At 38.6% G+C, this 17,650-nt stretch overlaps 1 protein-coding gene across 2 annotated transcripts in view; it reads left to right on the plus strand.

Annotated features, from left to right (window-relative positions):
* Nucleotides 1-11,869, plus strand: part of CLCN3 (chloride voltage-gated channel 3) — a 78,725-nt gene extending 66,856 nt beyond the window's left edge. Inside the window, exons 12-14 of one of the 2 annotated variants that reach the window (XM_070948196.1) lie at nt 1,393-1,609; nt 7,719-7,794; nt 9,044-11,869. In XM_070948196.1, coding sequence (XP_070804297.1) covers nt 1,393-1,609; nt 7,719-7,794; nt 9,044-9,202 — 452 coding nt within the window. In that variant the 3' untranslated portion in view covers nt 9,203-11,869. The remainder of the gene's footprint in view (nt 1-1,392; nt 1,610-7,718; nt 7,795-9,043) is intronic. The other variant, XM_070948195.1, reaches the window with a different exon arrangement.
* Nucleotides 11,870-17,650: the final 5,781 nt, after the last annotated feature.

Here is a 17,650-nt window from a genome sequence, read left to right on the forward strand (position 1 = left end):
ATAAAAATATTCATTAATCCATTGGAACTTAGCCAATTAAAACCTCTGGAGACACAGATTTAATCCTGAATTACCTCCTAAATTAGTTGTTCCATCTGTATATGTAGGTGGAGTCATAGTAGGGAGTTAGCTGTGGGGGTATCTGGATCAGAGGCTATTTCATTTTATTAGTGTAAGTGCAATTCGCTTCCCTTAATCTTAGCTTAACTATTCATAATATTTAAAGCCTCAAATCCCCGTTATTTATTAGATCAGATCTGTGAATCTACAAAATATAAAGAATTTCTAGAGCCTTCTTTGGACTGCTGCTGATCTTAGATACTGGTCCAAGTCAGATTTCTTTCAGAAGGCATTCTTCTCTGTTAATGTTTTCCAATTTGGTATTTCTAGTGTTTTAAAATGTTGTGCAATTTAGGATTATTCTTAATTAGGCTGCCTTGGAGATTTAGTTGGAAGGAGGCATTCAGTACATTCTTATTTAACTTGTATTTTTTCCTAATACTTCACAAGTTTTTCATGCCTCTCCTTTATAAAGCCAGTTGCAGTATAACTACTAACCAGAGTAACATATCTCTCTGCCTCTCCTGTAATAGTATTTCTTAGGACAGCTTCACTCTTTGATAATACCAAGACTTTGATCATAACAACATTGCTTTTTAATTTGGGGAAAATATGACTAATTTTTTTAAAAAATCTGAATTTCAGATGGATTTATTTGTGATTATCTATTGTTCAAATTTATCTGCATATCTCTTATAGAAACACTTAAAGCATTCTATTCAGTTTCTCAAAATTGAATTCTCAAAATTGATGTTTTCCAATTTGGTATTTATAATATAATTTAGGATTATTCTTAATTAGGCCACCTTGGAGATTCAGTTGGAAGGAGGCTGAGACCAGATAGATATATAGATACAGTGCAAGTGTCATCAATAGACTAGCAAGAGAAAGGAGCTGCTGAAAAGATAGCAGGAAAAAAAACTCATGAAAAGGGAAAGGAAGGGAAGGATCATTCACTAAAGAAGCAGATTGTTATTGGGGCTACTTTTTATCATATCGTTTAAAGCCCTTGACTTTCCCATGCGTACCCATTTCTTATGGGTACATACAGATAGAATTCCTAGGGAGAGAATCATTGCATGGCCTGATATGCTATCAAATTTTTGATGTTTTTAATCACATCAGTTAGCTACCCAACTATTCCATTTCTTTACGCATATTTACAGTGGGAATATGAAATATATCCATATATGGGTGTTCAGAAGAGAAAATTAATTTGAAATAATAATACACACATGAAGCAATTGGCTGAAATCTAGCAATACTTTGCTTTTTTTTAAAAAAAAAAATCCAATCCTTCATACTGATTTTTCTTTTTTGTTCTTGTTGAAGAAAGTGCCAGAAAGAAACAAGAAGGCATTGTTGGCAGTTCCAGAGTCTGTTTTGCCCAGCATACCTTATCACTTTCAGCAGAAAGTCCTCGACCTTTGAAGCTTAGGAGCATTCTTGATATGAGCCCTTTTACAGTTACGGATCACACACCAATGGAGATTGTGGTGGACATATTCCGCAAACTGGGCCTAAGGCAATGTCTTGTAACACACAATGGGTGAGTTCTTTATTGAAAAAAAATGTCTTGTGTACCCTGCCAAGATTTTGTTTTCCCCAGATTGTTTAATGGTTCTTTCAGACTTTGTTAAAAACGTTAGTCTTGCAGATTGTATTTGCTCCACCCATAACTTTATTTTTCAAGTAAAAATAAAAAACTAGAAGACCTCCAAGTTCCCTTCCAATTCTATTATTCTGTTTCTATGTAAGCGGTCCCCAATCTTTCCATCTTGGTGAACTGGGCCGGCATGGGGGCCGGTGTGAGTAGCAGGCATGGGCAAGCGCCCCTCTGCTCACGCGAATTGTGCTTTATTCATGAGTGGAGAGCTTGCTCACAAAACTCCACTTGCATGCAAAGCTCCACTCACATGAGTGGAGAGTGCTCAAGCATGAAGCTCCACTCACAAGCGGAGAGTGCTTGTACACAAAGCTCCATTTGCGTGAATGGAGCTTCATGCACAAGCACAAGTGCCCGCCACATAAGTGCTGTCCGCTTTTGTGAGCGGAGGTTCGTGTGCAAGCACAAGGGCCCACTGCTTGCGTGAGTCTTCACATCCACGGACTTTCCTGCCGCTTACGCGAGTGGAGCTTCACCCGCACGCTTGCTCATCACTTGTACGGCCTGGTTTCAAACAAGCTGCAACCTGGCAGTGGCCATTCCTGTTCTATATAATTTCTTGGAACTTTCTTGAATCTCTTAGCTTTTAAAAGCAAGTAAGCTACTGTGATGTTTATTGAGTTTTCCTTATAGTTTGGAATATACTAGATTGCATTATCATATTAAGTTCATCGGAAACTTGGTCATTCTTCTAGTGTATATTTAGAGTATTTTAAATAGATAACTGTTTACAATTGTAAAATTACAATACATTTGAAACTATTTTTGTTCTGCATCATTTTATTTAAAAGATACTAAAAAGCCAGTATGGTAAAGTAAAATGTTGGAATATAATCAGTTAAGTCTAGGTTCAAGTTTCTACTCAGTCAGGGAAGTCACTATGTATTTGGAGGTAGCTATTCATATCAATCTCTCTCCCAGGCTGTGGTTGTGAGGATGAACTGTGGAGACAAGTGTGGTTACCAAGGTTGAGCTTCTGCAATCTTTTTTTCTGTCAAAAACCACTTAATTTCTTAGGGTCAGTATGATTGTTATCACTAAGGTGAAATAACTCATCATTGGGGCTAGAGTAAAAATGGTCATTGAGCCGTTTACTATTCTTATTTTGACAAGTGTCTCCCCATTCCCTGCAAACTGCCATTTTTTATTTCTTATTCTCTACTTTTCTACACTGCGTAGTCTACACAGAATATTCTTGAAATTTACCCAAGCATTTCAAATGCGCCTACATCTATAGGTTGGCCTTCCATCCCTTAGAAGATATCCACCTCTCCTGTGTGATTTTTAAAAAGCCATTGTTTCCAGTTTAATACTTCCAGATGTTGGACTACACATTCCAACCAGCTATTGGCCACAATGGGTTGAATTGAGCTTTGGTATAACTTGCAGTCTCTGCAAATCTATTAGAAATATGAAATGTACATGGCTTTTTTTTTTTTTTAAAAAAGTTTGGTTGTCCTTTTACTTTATTTTTTAAACATTGTTTTCTAAAAAGAAAACCTTATTGAGACACGCCCCCCCAAATAGGACTGATTTCAAAACTCCATGGTGAGTTTCCAGTTTTGATACCTGTTCCTGATTTATTTCGCTGCTGAGTATTTCCAGATTTCTGCTTTCTATCCTAAGATTAGTCTTTTACCTAAAGATGCAAGACCATAATCTGCCAGTCATTTCTATCATAAAGCTGTGACAGAGGAGGAAATTTGTTGAACATTGTAAATCATCTTCCATGTCTTTCATATATAGAAATAAAGCATCGGTTAAATGTTGTGTTTATCTATGTAGCTTTTTTTGATATGATTCCATGCAGATAGATACCTAGAAAGCATTTCTATTGACAGGTCTCTCTCTGATCAACAGTGCATCAGATTGTAATTACATTTTTTTGAACAATTTTTTTAATTTTTTTAAGACACATAAATATACAAAATAACATTTCAGAACGAGCCATTGATCCGGTCATAAATAAGTACAATTACTAATTCCTCTTTAACAAAAGCTTTCCCCAAATCCCCACTAATAACCATCTTTTTTTAAAAAAAGAAAAAAAAAAAGAAAAAAATTATCCAATTTATATTATTTTACACAAATCAATTACCTTTCTATTATTTCACCATAAATCTTAATTTTCAAATAACACAACTTAATATTCTCTAACATTATTGCCATAAATTCTATCTAATAAAAAAAATTCTTAAAACCTATTACACTGATCTTAAAATACTTAATTCAATATCATTTCAATTTTTTTTCCTTTTAATATGGATGGATATATCTTAAAAGTATAAATCATCAAAGTATTTACGCAGTATTTTAACTATTAGCATTTATCATCTTCATTTTACTATTTATCTCAGCTTAACCCTTTTAATCACAACATAATCATCTCATTGTTAATATTAATTCCAGTATGGTCATCTTTATTCTAAAAGTTTATCCCAGTATATAATCTTCATCTTAATCATCTTCTTTTGGCTGTTAATCACAGCATAAGCATCTTAAGTTTTACTGTTACACAGTATAATCATCATTTTTACTGTCAATCCCAGCATAATTATTTTTATCTTTACTGTTATGCCCAGTATAATCATCTTATTTTACTGTTATACCCAGTAAAATCATCTTTGTTTTGCTGTCTATCCCAGCCATAATCCCCTTAGTTGCTGCTTATCCCAGCATAATCACCCTTTTTTTTAATTTTACGATCCATCTATACATTACTTATTCATGTTCAATCACATTATCATTATCATCTTTGTAAGAATTTAACATTGAGGCTTAGTTCTTACTCCAAACACATCCTTATGTAAATTAATAGATTTCTGTTAGTATATTCTGTTCCTCTCATATTCTAACTTTCTTCTTTATTTCAATTTTTTATATGCTATATCAAATTCTTCTCATATTCATATTCATTTTTATTCATCTATAAAAACCTCCTTTTTATTATTACTGTCCATCTATACATTGCTTTATTTTTAATTACATTGTTTCTACTTTTTTCCAGCCATGTGTGTATCATTCCTCATTTCCTTGTCTGTTAGCATATATTTCATTTCAACTTCAATGTTCACAATTTAATTCTCCATGTGTCAATTTAGTTCTTTTTCTTACTTCTATTTCAAGCAAATCACATCAATTTTCTTCTTTTGTTCCTGTGCCATTTGACTTCTTTTGTTCCTGCACCAATTAGTCCAATTGTAAGAGTTCCATTATATTTTCTCTTATTTTTTCCCCCAAAGTCAAGCCGCCTGCAGACAAAGAAAAAACAGCTCCACCGCCAAAATCCCACAGTTGTTATCTGTAATATTCACAATGTTCCCAAACAAGGAGCAGGTTACAATGTTTCTTTTTAAACCAGAAGGTGTCACTCTACAATCCACAATTTTCTTTAGTCATGCAAATCGCCATTTTGTTTCAATTATATAACGTTCCAGCTTGATTTTCTCCTTCTGTATTCTAAAGATAATAATTCTTCTTTTTCTTCTTTTCTTTAAAATCCAATAAAAATTTAAAGCTTGTTCAATTTTGAACCAAGTCTCAATGTTTATTTTTCCAATTTAGTCTATTCAAATATCAATTTTCAGTTGGGTCTTTTTCTTTTCTTTTAAAAATTTCATCTTAAAATCTTCTATGCCCCATAGCTCCTCAGCCGCTGTTTTAAGGCTAGGGGTCTAACAAATAAAAAATAACCATTACTCCAAACGTTGTTTCAAGCCTGGGTTGGTTGTCACTCACCCGGCTTCAAAGAGCATCGTTCTTTTCCGCTTTCCTCCTGCACATCACTTGCCCGGCTTGTCCCAGCTTCATGGCAGCTGCTATGGCTTCCGCCCCTCCCCCCGACTTGCAGAGAGATCCCTCTGACCTCCAAGGAACTTGCCAGTTCCTCTTGGTCGTCCGAGGCGCCTCTCTTCCATCCTCGTCCCTGCAGGACGGTTCCGGTCCGAAGACCCATCGGCGGCGGTTCGGCAGTCGGGGTTTTTGTGGGGCTCGTCAGAGCCCACTATTTCCCCGCCTGTCTCGCCGCGGCGTCAAACCGGAAGTCAGATTGTAATTACATTCTTCACATATTAGGCCCAGTGTTACATTGTTTTCCAGTCAATGTGATTGAGCTCCAGTTATGGAGTGAGGATATAAAATATTATAATGAGTCGAAATAGCGTTTTAGAAATTTGAAGTGATCACATAAAGTTAGTATAGTAAGATATATAGACAAAATAAAAGTTCATAATTATTTTGGAAAGTAATAAACTAAGTAAAAAGGCCACCCTAGATAACCAAAATATTATTTTAATGTTTTAGTGAATGAATTTTTATGGACAAAAATAGTTAGCCTGCAGATATAGCATTTATGTTAATTTAATAAGTTTAACTTTGTAGTATTCTTTGCATTTGATAATGTCAACAGTAACCAGATTTCATTCTCTTCAATTTGAGAGGCAAGCTCAGTTGGTAAACTCATTAGAAATACAATACTTGAGTATACCACTATCAATGCAACAGTTCTAGCAGTAGACTTTTCTGTTAGGACACTTCCCTAGAGAAAGAGTTGAAAATGTGGTACAGTAAAATATATACGTGTCCAAAAAAAAATCTAACAAATTTTCTGTTTTAAAAAATTAACAGTAGATTTTGGTTCAGTTCCATGATTTTCAAATATTTCTTACATTATCAAGGAAATAAAATACTGCACTATACTTGAAAGAAAAAATAGTTTCTTTGTGCAGCATTTTACCAATACCACTTCTTCATTAAACAATAATATACAGTATATATATATGTGTGTGTGTGTGTGTGTGCGTGCACACGGATGTGTGTGTACAAACACACACACACTGTTGCCTGGCATCTCTTGGATGACTGAGGCACCTTACAAATTCAACAAATGACTATATCATCTCTGTTTGTCCGTCCGTCCGTCCCTCTCTCTATGTCTTTGAATTAGTTTTTACTCCTAGCAACTCCTTAAGTCCTGTAGTTTTTTTGGCAATGTTTTTCAGAAATGATTAGCTATTGCCTCCTTCCTGTGATTCGCCCAAGATCACCCAATTAGCTTTGTGCCTAAGGTGAGACTAGAATATACGGTCCCTCAGTTTCTATTACACAAAACGTGCTCAGTTTTATTACACATATTATAAAATTACTTTATAGTAGAGAGTTTAAAACTTATTTCTCTCTCTGTATGATTTGTAAGAAAAATTTAGAAGTAACTTAAGCAGGATTTCCAGGAATCAGGATGTGGAACTTTGTAATCATATATCACAAATGAAGGCAAAAAATATATGTGTCCCAGGATAATTTTGCAGGATCCAACCTGGGTCGGTCACAGGGACCAGAATGGTGAGAGAGAAATTCCCTGAGGATGGGCTCCAGCATGAGTCCAAAAGCCTGGAAAACTAAACCTCTGGTCCTGGTGACTGACCCCAGATTAGATATGTAATTCTGCCAACTGTCTTCCTTTGTCATGACTCCCTGATTTTGATCCTAGATGGCACTGATAAAACCTCAACATATTCTTCCCTTCTATTCTCATGTTAAAAATAATTCAAAATAAATGTATTAATATGCAATTCACTATATTCTAAATGCAGAAATCAAGCGAAATGGTTCTGCATTTAAATTTAAATGCATATTTAAAATCTTTCATATGATTTGAATCCAGAAAAAGCTGGATAAAATGCATAGCATCTGATATTTATAAAAAGCTCAGAATTCCTATCTGCAGAAATATCTAAGCTCATTCTTGCATTTCATTCAGCCTTAGGAAACTGGAGGTTTTAGTGACAGCAGTAAATGCCTAACCAGTGTTCATCATGTTTAAATTCATTCTTGTTTTAAGTCCTCACCGTAAATTTTACATCTTGTGAAAGAGATGTTGACCGCAAAGATTTTCATTTCACTGTTTTCATTACTACCAATTCTGCAATCCATGTTTTCATTTCATTTCATTTTTTTTCACACACAGTTATTAGCATAACATGATCTGTTTCAGGATTGTCTTGGGAATCATCACAAAGAAGAACATATTAGAGCATCTCGAGCAACTAAAGCAGCACGTCGAACCCTTGGTGATTAGATATATCAGATCTCATTTGACACTTTAGACATCAGGAAGCATGAAACTTGTGAATTGTTCAGTGTTCTATTATAACATCTGGACAAGAAATCATATACAATTCTAAAAGCTTTTAAATTAAAATATCATGTGAATTTGAAACATAATATTTAACATCCATTTGTTGGAAACATGCTGAATAAAATAGGACCTAAGTAGTATTTTAGCAATCTTGGTGCTAGAAATTCTAGTATTCTCACATAGGTTAGCATACATCTTTTTCTCCCCTTGGTTTTGTGAAATTAGATAAAACCTGCCAAAACTCTTTGATTAGAGTTTTCATTTTTAATTTTAGGTATTACTTAAGCTGCATATGACACTTTAGTCTTGACATCTACAATAGAATATTTTAGATCTTATTTTAGGATTTCCTGTATTTTCTGATCAACACTAATTATATTTATCAGTTATCCCTTTTGCTGTATTCTATGACACTTAGCAATTGCTGCTCTGCAATTAAAAAAGTTAAAAATAAACACTGTATTCCAGGTTAACTGCTTACATTCTTATTTAACTTGTATTTTTTCTAATATTTCACAAGTTTTTCATGCCTCCTTTTATAAAGTCAGTTACAGTACAACTACTAACCAGAGTAACATATCTCTCTGCCTCTCCTGTAATAGTATTTCTTAGGACAGCTTCACTCTTTGATAATATCAAGACTTTGATCATAAAAGCATTGCTTTTTAATTTGGGGAAAATATGACTAACTTTTTTTTAAAAAATCTGAATTTCAGATGATTTGTGATTATTGTTCAAGCTTATCTGCATATCTCTTATAGAAACATCTAAAGCATTTTATTCAGTTTCTCAAAATTGAATTCTCGAAAATGAATTATCAAGCAATTTTGAGCTTGCCTAGATTCAACTATATTTCATTTTTGTAATGAGATCAATTTCATTTACTCAAATCTTTTTCACCTTTGTTACTTTTTTGTTAGCGTATGATAATCAACAACAAATTATCAGTGGGTGGTAGCTTAGTTATTTCTTAGGTGAAAGTAGGTAATAGTTTAGTGACCATCCTCTTTACTTTCACAGTTTTAATAAAATGATGGTTACTTCCTGTCAAAATGCATTCTTTGAAATAATCAGGCTTTGCTCTTCTGTTACTATCAACAAAAAGGATTTTGTTTACAAGAAAAATTGATTGACTTTAAATATTGTAGTTAATTAGCCATACTTTGTGTATCTCTTTCTAGGCGCCTCCTTGGCATTATCACAAAAAAAGATATCCTTCGACACATGGCCCAGATGGCAAACCAAGATCCCGCATCAATAATGTTCAACTGAACTCAATAGCTGAGGAGAGAGAGGAAAGTGAAGAGGAGGTTCATTTGTTGAACAGTACAATACTTTAATATAAGGTGCAGTTTTGTGATACAAAAGAAAGGCTGGATTTTTTTGAAAAGTAAACTGCTGGAATTTAGGAGTTGATTTAGGAAAATGTGGTTTTACGAAGTAAGAAAGATGGAGAAAACAAAATCTGAAAACCTGCACTGGATGCACTCTGAATTGTTAGATCTGCCATGATAGTGCAGTTGGATGTTATATAATTTATAAGAAGTTCATAAACTCCAGTTTGGGCCTTGCTGCTTTAGCATGGAAGAAATTGATGGTTAGTTCCTGTTTCTGAATCATCTTGAATTGAGCTGTCCTTTGAAAACTACGATTTGGCCCATTTTACAACAGATCATTATTGGGTTAATTCATGAAATGTATAGTTATTCCACATTACCTCTTTACATTCCAGAAGAGCATTTCTCTCTCCTGAGCCCCAACTGAGCCTCCTTACAATTGATGCATCTTATTGAAATGGTGGTTTCTCATATTGAGATGTACTGTGACCAGCTAAATTTGTTAACAAGAAGGAAGTATTTCTTGTGCCATTTAAGCTTAAGAGTTTGGATATCATAAAAGTCTTGTGACAGTTTAGATCTTCTGCAAGAAAAACAGATTGAACAGGTTAATAAACGTGGGTGAAGCATGTTAAACCCTGCAGTTTAGTAGTTGCAAGTTAAACAGCCAAATTTGTTTAAACTATGTTTCTGTTGCAAAATAATAACTTAGTCTTATGCAGTTTTTGTACTATTAAAAATCCTGTTATATACCAATTTTGTGAAATGTAAAGAGAATATTACTATTCTACTAAGAATTGGAACAATTCTGTTTAATTTCTGTTCATTCAGTTTAATTGTGTACCTGATAGCAACTGCATGTTCAAGCACTGGAGAATATTTCCCTAAATGAAGGTCTTTTTGTTTTACATACCTATATCAAATAAAGGCAGAAAAATGTTATAATTTGCATGAAATATACATATTATAGTTTTTGTTTCTACAAATTAGGTTATATTAAATATAAATGAGTCACACTATTGATTTTACTTTAATAATGTAATTTTTATATTCAAAAGCCTCCATAAACTTGGCAAGTTTCTAATGAAAGGATTTTTATATTTCTTTGTAACCCATCCTGATACTTGATTACCATAGTTTTAAATTCATTACTGTTTAATTAAGGGACTAGATAATTAATAGGTCCTTATTTGTAAATATTACAGAAATTAAAATGTTTATTTTGAGGAATTTTGAAGTGGTAATAGTTGATTTGAAATAGAATTGAGTTACTTGAAAAATTCTGTAATACAAGCCAATAATTGACGGAACAACTGAATTTTACCATCCCTAATAATTTTTTTTTGCATTTTGAATATTCATTTATTAGGGAGAAGTATTGCAAATATTTGATATGAGGTTTTATTTACCTAATAAAGCTGATATATTGTATAAAGTTCATGAGTGATGGCCAATTGAAAATTCTAAAGGTTGTACCATCTTAATGGTTATTCAAATATGAATTAGTGATAAAAGTATAGTTGTATTATAAGGTTTGTTTGCATGCTATGATTTCTGTTTTTTGTTTGCCCTTCCTATCTCTATTGATAAGCTTGTTTTGAAAGTAAATATCAAAACTATTATCAAAACTGCACAGGAAGTCACTTTAAGGAGGGCAAACAAAATCAGATGCTTTATTCTATGCATGGAAGTCCTTGTAACAAGAGGTTATTTTTATTGCCAAAGTAAAATAGTCTGTATTTTTTTTCTTCTAAATCATATAATCCAAAGATACTGATCCATGTCTTTGGAAAAAAAATATTTCAGAGGATTATCAGAGTAAAAATCCTGAATCAGTACTGCAAACTGCTTTGTTAAACAGCCCAGATAATATTACATGGCTTTTCAGAATGCTTGAGAATGTTTCTCTGCAATAATTAATTTTCATTGTGATTAGGCATTTCAACACCATTTCAGAGAAAATTATACGGGGGGGGGGGGGAGCTAAACAATGAATTTTGCACTTGTATACCTCTTACATTTATAAATTACCATTAACAGAATTTAACTTATGGGTAAAACATTTTAGGAATTTTGGGATGCTTCCTCTAAAATTAAACATTTCTTTGTGCTAATCATGCAGATCTAAAATGATTTTTCCTGTAGCATGTTTTTAAAACTTCTGTTTTAAGTTTCAAACTCTCATCTATACACGTAGTTTGCCATAGGCTCTCTACCAAAGTTGCCTATTGTATTAATTTACAGTGCCCTTTGTGATGTGAAGTGATACCAACTCATATCCCAGATGTATTTTAATTTAGTAATTCATATATATATATATAGTATGATCTAATGCAGTGTTTTATGTTCTTACCCAACTTCTTACAAGCACATAAAATGTGCCTCTGCTCATGTGTCTGAAATTAGCATATCTGAGTATTCAACAAAAAGGATTTACCTGTAATAATACAACTAATTACAGAGCCTTATTTATGTTGGAACAGAATGGGATATCTGAGGGAGATTTTTTTTCTTGCTTGAACAGTTCAGTTGCTGATTATGACAATTGCACCTGTAATATTTCTAGAGATGTATTAAACATTGATCTTATGTTTTAATTTATACTGGTGTGGTAAAACTGCATTTCATTACAGTAAAATAAAGTTATGTTACTGTGATGATTTCATTAGAAAATGCATTAAATATTTCTGTATGACTGTTTAGATCTTATTTTTTTGCTTTATTTAATTACAGTACTAGTAAGCCATGTCTCCTTATCTGAAAATATGAGATCCTAACAAATAAAATTGAAACTGAAGAATGAAATAGCTTTTCCCACATAACTGCACTGGGCAAATGCAATAAACAAGAAAAACTATGGTAATTATTAAAGTATCTAGCTCTATAGTCATCAGTAGATGTCTATAAAAGTAATGAGTGAACCACATTAGATTCAGACTTGTGCCAAGAAAACTGACAGACCCTGAGAAAGTAATAGAATTTGACAATTCACTTTTTCTCATGCTGCTAAATAGTGTTTCCCCAAAAATAAGACGTACCCCAAACACCCATAACACCCAGCCTGATTTTTTTTTCTTGCTCGCATAAGCTCTGCCCCAAAAATAAGCCCTAGTTAAGAGGGTCATCTGGGGGGGGGGTGGACATAGCCAGCTGACTCACTCACATCAGGAGGGTGCCTGTGGGGAGAGGAATATTTCTTCACATACACCCTTAACCTTCTTTTCTCCCTGAGCAATTGCCACTTGACTCTTTTGGTGACTGCAGAAGGGGCTGAAAGGGAAGAAGCTGTCTGTTCTTCCCTGGATCGATTTCAGAAGCCGCCATCGCCAACCCTGAGGCCCAACTGCTGGGCCTGCTGCTGCTGGGGGCCGATGGTGCCTAGGTAGGAGCAGCTCCCTATGTTGTCTGTGCGGCTGCTATGTAACCTGCTGCTGCCCTGCCTGACCTCGGCTCTGGGCACCACCCTGCTGCTGCTGCTCTCAACACCCACAGGCCAAGCTCTCGGCATGCACCAACTACTAGGACACTTCTCTGCCATGGCAGCTGCCATAGTAGCTGCGGAGCAGCTGCCCGTGCTGCTGCTGGCCTTTCAGGGGCTCTTTGCCCTCCTGGCTGCCTTGCTGGGCTGCTTCTGTTCTTGTGGCACCTGCAGGCCAAGCTCTCAATGCACCCTGGCCTCTGCCTGCCATGCCTGCTGGCTCTGCTGCTGCTGGGACACTTCTTGGTCACAGCCAGCGCTGTACTGGCTAACATGCATGCACTGCTTTCGCACTGCCTATTGTGAAGGTTTGTGTCAAGGAAGGTGCGTGCTTTCTCCTTCCCTTCTTTCTCCCCCTCCTGCGGCTGCTCCATCTCAGCTTTTGCAGACAAACATCCACCAGGGGTGGAGGCTCCCTTGCGGGGCACAATCAAACTTCCAACCCAACAGCAGGCCAGGCTGGATGGAAGGCAAGGGGCAGCAGAGCAGCCACAGGTGAGGTAATGCCGAAGGCAGTCAGGGCATATTGGTGTGAATTGTGTTGAAGGTGGGGCTTTTGGGATGGCTCCTGCACTCCCGAAATGGGTGGCACGACCACTGAAGGGGAGAAACTGGCAAAGATGCTTGCGCATCAACCTAACCAGCAGTCCCTCACCGTGCGGGTCTTCCAACTCACGATGAAAGGAGGCAGATGTGCTGAAAGCTTGGCCTGTGGGTGCCACGAGAACAACAGGAGCACGCCAGCAGGGTGGCTGAGAGCAGCATGGCCAGGAGGGCAAAGAGCCCCCGTGAGGCCAGTAGCAACATGGACAGTCACTCTGCAGCCAGTACAGTGCCCACCGCAGCTGAGAAATGTCCCAGGACCAGCAGGCAGGGTGAGCGGAGGCCAGGACGTGCCGAGAGCTTAGCTTGTTGCAGCTGCGGGCAAGCAGATGGTGAGATTGAGAGATCAGGCCGGCAGTAGCAACACTCTGCTGGCCCCACGCTTGCAGCCTCCTGTACGTAAAGAAAAATAAGACATCCCCTGAAAATAAGCCCTGTTTATTTTGCAGCCCCCCAAAATATAAAACCTGATCTTATTTTCGGGGAAACATGGGTAGTGCATATTAAGTAATACACTTGGGTATATTAATTTGGGGAAATTCCTGTCAGGGTTCCAACCAATGCCCTAATTAAATCATGAGCCTCAAGCGTCATGTCAGCATGGACCAAGTGAAGCGAACTCTGATCACACTTAATTCGCGCCTTGGCTCTGACCCTGTTTCCCCCTGCCCCCAAAGTGTGTCATCAGTCACATTTCCCAACAAAGCAATTTTGCGGGTTGTAGAAGTCATTCCCTCCGGCCACTGTGGATATCCGTGGAGATGGCCTTGGTGCTTGCTGGCTGGAATGTGCTTTGTTTTCACTGAACTGCAAGTTCCTTGATGCAGCTGCGAGGCTCAATTCCCCTTCCCCCTGCCTATGGCAACTCGAGAGCAGATCAGAAATGCTTCATGAGTAGACAATTCCATTCAATCTGTTCTAAAGGTTGCATCAATTTTACTAGTCGTCATCTAAATCGTCATCTTTTAAGTTAAACTGCAATTCAGTCTGAATACACAAAGTACACTTGAAGATTTGTTGTATCTTAAAAACTAATGAAATATCCGTTTTGACCATTGGTGTGCAACACATTTCGCCGTGCCCTGAAAACTTTTCTTTTCCATCAAGCAGGGCTGGCGTGAAACCCCCCCCCCCTTTTTTTTTTTAGTTTTTTAGTTGTTTAGCTTTTAATCTGTCAATGGGTTTTAATTTGAATTGTTTTAAATTTGGGCCAAAGTATATAATTCTTTTAATAATTTTAAATTTTGTGGTGTTATGTGTTTTAGTTCTGGCTGTGCACCGCCCTGAGTCCACTAGGAGAAGGGCGGTATACAAATTGAATAAAATAAATAAATAAAATAAAATAAATAAACACATTTCCTTTTTTGCAGTCTCTAAGTTTCATTTTTACCTTTTAATTCATGGGCTTTATGTCATAAAGATTTATTCTAAATCCATAGTTTTCTCTGTAAAACAATATTCTTAATGGAGGACATATAGTATATATACAGTGGATATAATAAGTCTACATATTCCTGTTAAAATGCCAGTCTCAGCCTGTCAGGGCAAGCCTGGCAGTAAAGCACAAAGATGGCTGAAGCTGTGCTTTTATTGTCCTATTAACAGGCTTGCCACAGAATGCAGCTGGAAGGCACCTAAAGCCATGTGAAGTCAGTGCTGGGAGCATCTGCCTTCCAGTGTTGTTTTTGTCCAGTGTACCCCACCCTCCAATTACCCAGCGGCTATCACCCCCCCAGTAGCCAGCATCTGGCGTAACTGGCCAGGTTCCAACCAGGCCAATGTCCATGAAGGCTTCCCTGGTGGTGTCCCAGGCCATTGTTGGTGTTGTAGTCCCAGCTGCGATGGTTCTGGCTGCAAAAGGCTGCCCATCATTGCCCCAGCTGCATCAGTTGTAAGGCAGTGGTTCGGCTTTTCTCCAGGAAGCAGCCGACAGGGGCAGGGGACTTCTATTTCAGCCCAGGCCATCCGCGGATGCCAGAACACCACATCCCCATTGGCCACGCCAGTCGCTGTTCCTGCCGCCCTGGCTGCAGTTACTCTCACCGTGTTGCCCCCCCCCCCCCAGGTATGGCGAGCACGTGGACTGGGCTTGACAGGTAGCTCCCCTCTACCAGGGGACCACCTGGAAGACATAACAGAGAGGTGTTAGCTGTCGTACTATTACAAGTGCCCGATCCCCACTCCCCGGTTTACCTGGATATCATTGGTTGAATTGTCACAGCAGCCGGTTGGTGTTTATGTCCCTTTCAGGTGCCCAGGATGCGTCGGCAGCTGGATATCCCTTCCACCTGACCAAATATTGGGGTCTACCCCTATGTAAACGGGAGTCTAGGATCTTGTCTATCTTGTAGTGGCCTGCTCCTACTGGCCCAGGAGGTCTCAGTAGGGGTCTTATCCTAGTGGTCTGTACATGTTTCAGTAAGCTACTGTGGAACACGGGATGCACCCGGCCCAGTAAGGATGGGAGCTTCAGTTCCACGGTCATCAGGTTGATCATTTGAACGATAGGGAATGGGCCCAGGTATTTCGGGCCAAGCTTTTTGCATGGAACCCTCAGTTTGATGTACTTCGTTGAGTGGTACACTAGATCTCCAACCTTAAAAGGTTTTGGCATTGCCCGTTTCTTGTCGGCTTGTACCTTATATGTCTCAGCTGCTTTTTGCAATGCTTTTTTCACTGCTCCCCAGACATCTGGTATTGTGTCTGCCCATTCCTTCAGAGTTCTGGGGATCTGGGAGTCATTGACCCACTCGGGGATGGCTAGGAACTCTATCCTGTTAACCACCCGTAAGTGGGTGAAACCAGTGCTCCCATTCACCGCATTGTAAGTCACTTCTGCAAAGGGAAGGAGGCTTGCCCAATTTTTCTGCTGGTATCGACATAGCATCTCAGATAGCGTTCAGTCTTGGTGTTGGCTCTCTCGATAGCCCCATTGGTACTGGAGTGGAACACAGAACTCAGTCCCTGGGTGGAGCTGAACAGCTGGACGAAATCACGCCAAAACTTGGCAGTGAATTGAACCCCCCGATCTGAGATGATACGTCGAGATACCCCGTAGAGACAGTAGATATGTCCAATGAACAATCTTGTGAGTTTCCGTGCTGATGGAATCCCCCTGCACGGTATGAAATGGGCCTGTTTTGAAAATAAATCGATTACGGTCCATATGACCGTGTACCCATTGCTCTTGGGCAGGTCTACTATGAAGTTCATGGCGATCTCTCATGGACGAACGGGATCAGCCACGGTCTGCAGTAGGCCTACTGTCAGCCTCCGCTCTTTCATTGCTTTATTACTTGGCTGCCATGAAACGGGGGGAAGGGGGGAGCTATTGGGATTCTGGGAGGAGGGAAGAGAGCTGGAGAAGAAGAAGGGAAAAACTTTGCTTCAGCTTCTTTGAAGTTGATAATGGTTCAATGTCAACGGTCTTGGCATAGCAGGAGGATGGCACCATGAGATGTGGCACCCACATGACCCCTGGGGGAAATTGTGGATTGGATGATGGACGCTGGACAGATGGGGGGGGATGCTTTCTATATGTAATTTTCATACCTTTGCTTCAGACCTTGCTTTTCTTTGACTACATTCAGTTCATACTCAGTAAAAGATACCTTTCTCTATGAAAATGGAGTCGGGGCTTTTCTTTCTTGGGTAATGAAAGGAGGCTGTCTTGACATTAAGGAAGGTCTCTTTTAACAGCCATCCCGGGAAAACTACTGTGGGGGCTGAACAAGCAATGTCTGATCAAGACAGCAACCTGGACCAGATGGGAGCTGCCAGCTCAGCAGGTGCGTTACCCAAGCCCTAGGGGGAGTAGCAGCTGAATGGATGGTGGGACTCCACAACGAAAACTCCCCCTTGCTGAGAAATTATGATCAATTCATGACAGTCCTCAGAACATGGTTTGAGGACCCATTAGCTGAGCGAAGAGCGAGAATCAGAATGAAGGGCAATCACCAGGAACGGAGGTCGGTGGCCGAGTACACCCAAGAGTTCTGCGAGTTGGCACCCTACATGAGAGGGTGGTCAGAAGTGGCTCTGCTAGAGAATTATAAAGATGGACTGAATGAGGACGTCTACAAAGATTGCCATTCGCAGGGGCCTCCTGATGGCCTGCAGAGCTGGTATGTGCTGGCAGCGGGCGTGGAGATTGACCTGGCATGAAGCCATCTCTGTGGGGGGCGCACATGGGATCAGCCACCCTCCTTGATCCACAAGGGGGCGCCTAAGGCCGCAGCAAGCAAGGCAGGGCCCAAGCCAAAATCCTCCGCGTGTTTCAAATGTGGAAAGGAGGGGCACCGAGCTGCTGAGTGTTTCTCCAAGCCAGCGCCCAATGCCACCACTACCAGAGGAAAGAGATCAGATAAACC

This window comes from Pituophis catenifer, unplaced genomic scaffold (genome assembly GCF_029215685.1).
Source record: "Pituophis catenifer annectens isolate HBS135680 unplaced genomic scaffold, rPitCat1.0.hap2 SCAF_8, whole genome shotgun sequence".
NCBI classification, from domain to species: Eukaryota; Metazoa; Chordata; class Lepidosauria; order Squamata; family Colubridae; genus Pituophis; species Pituophis catenifer.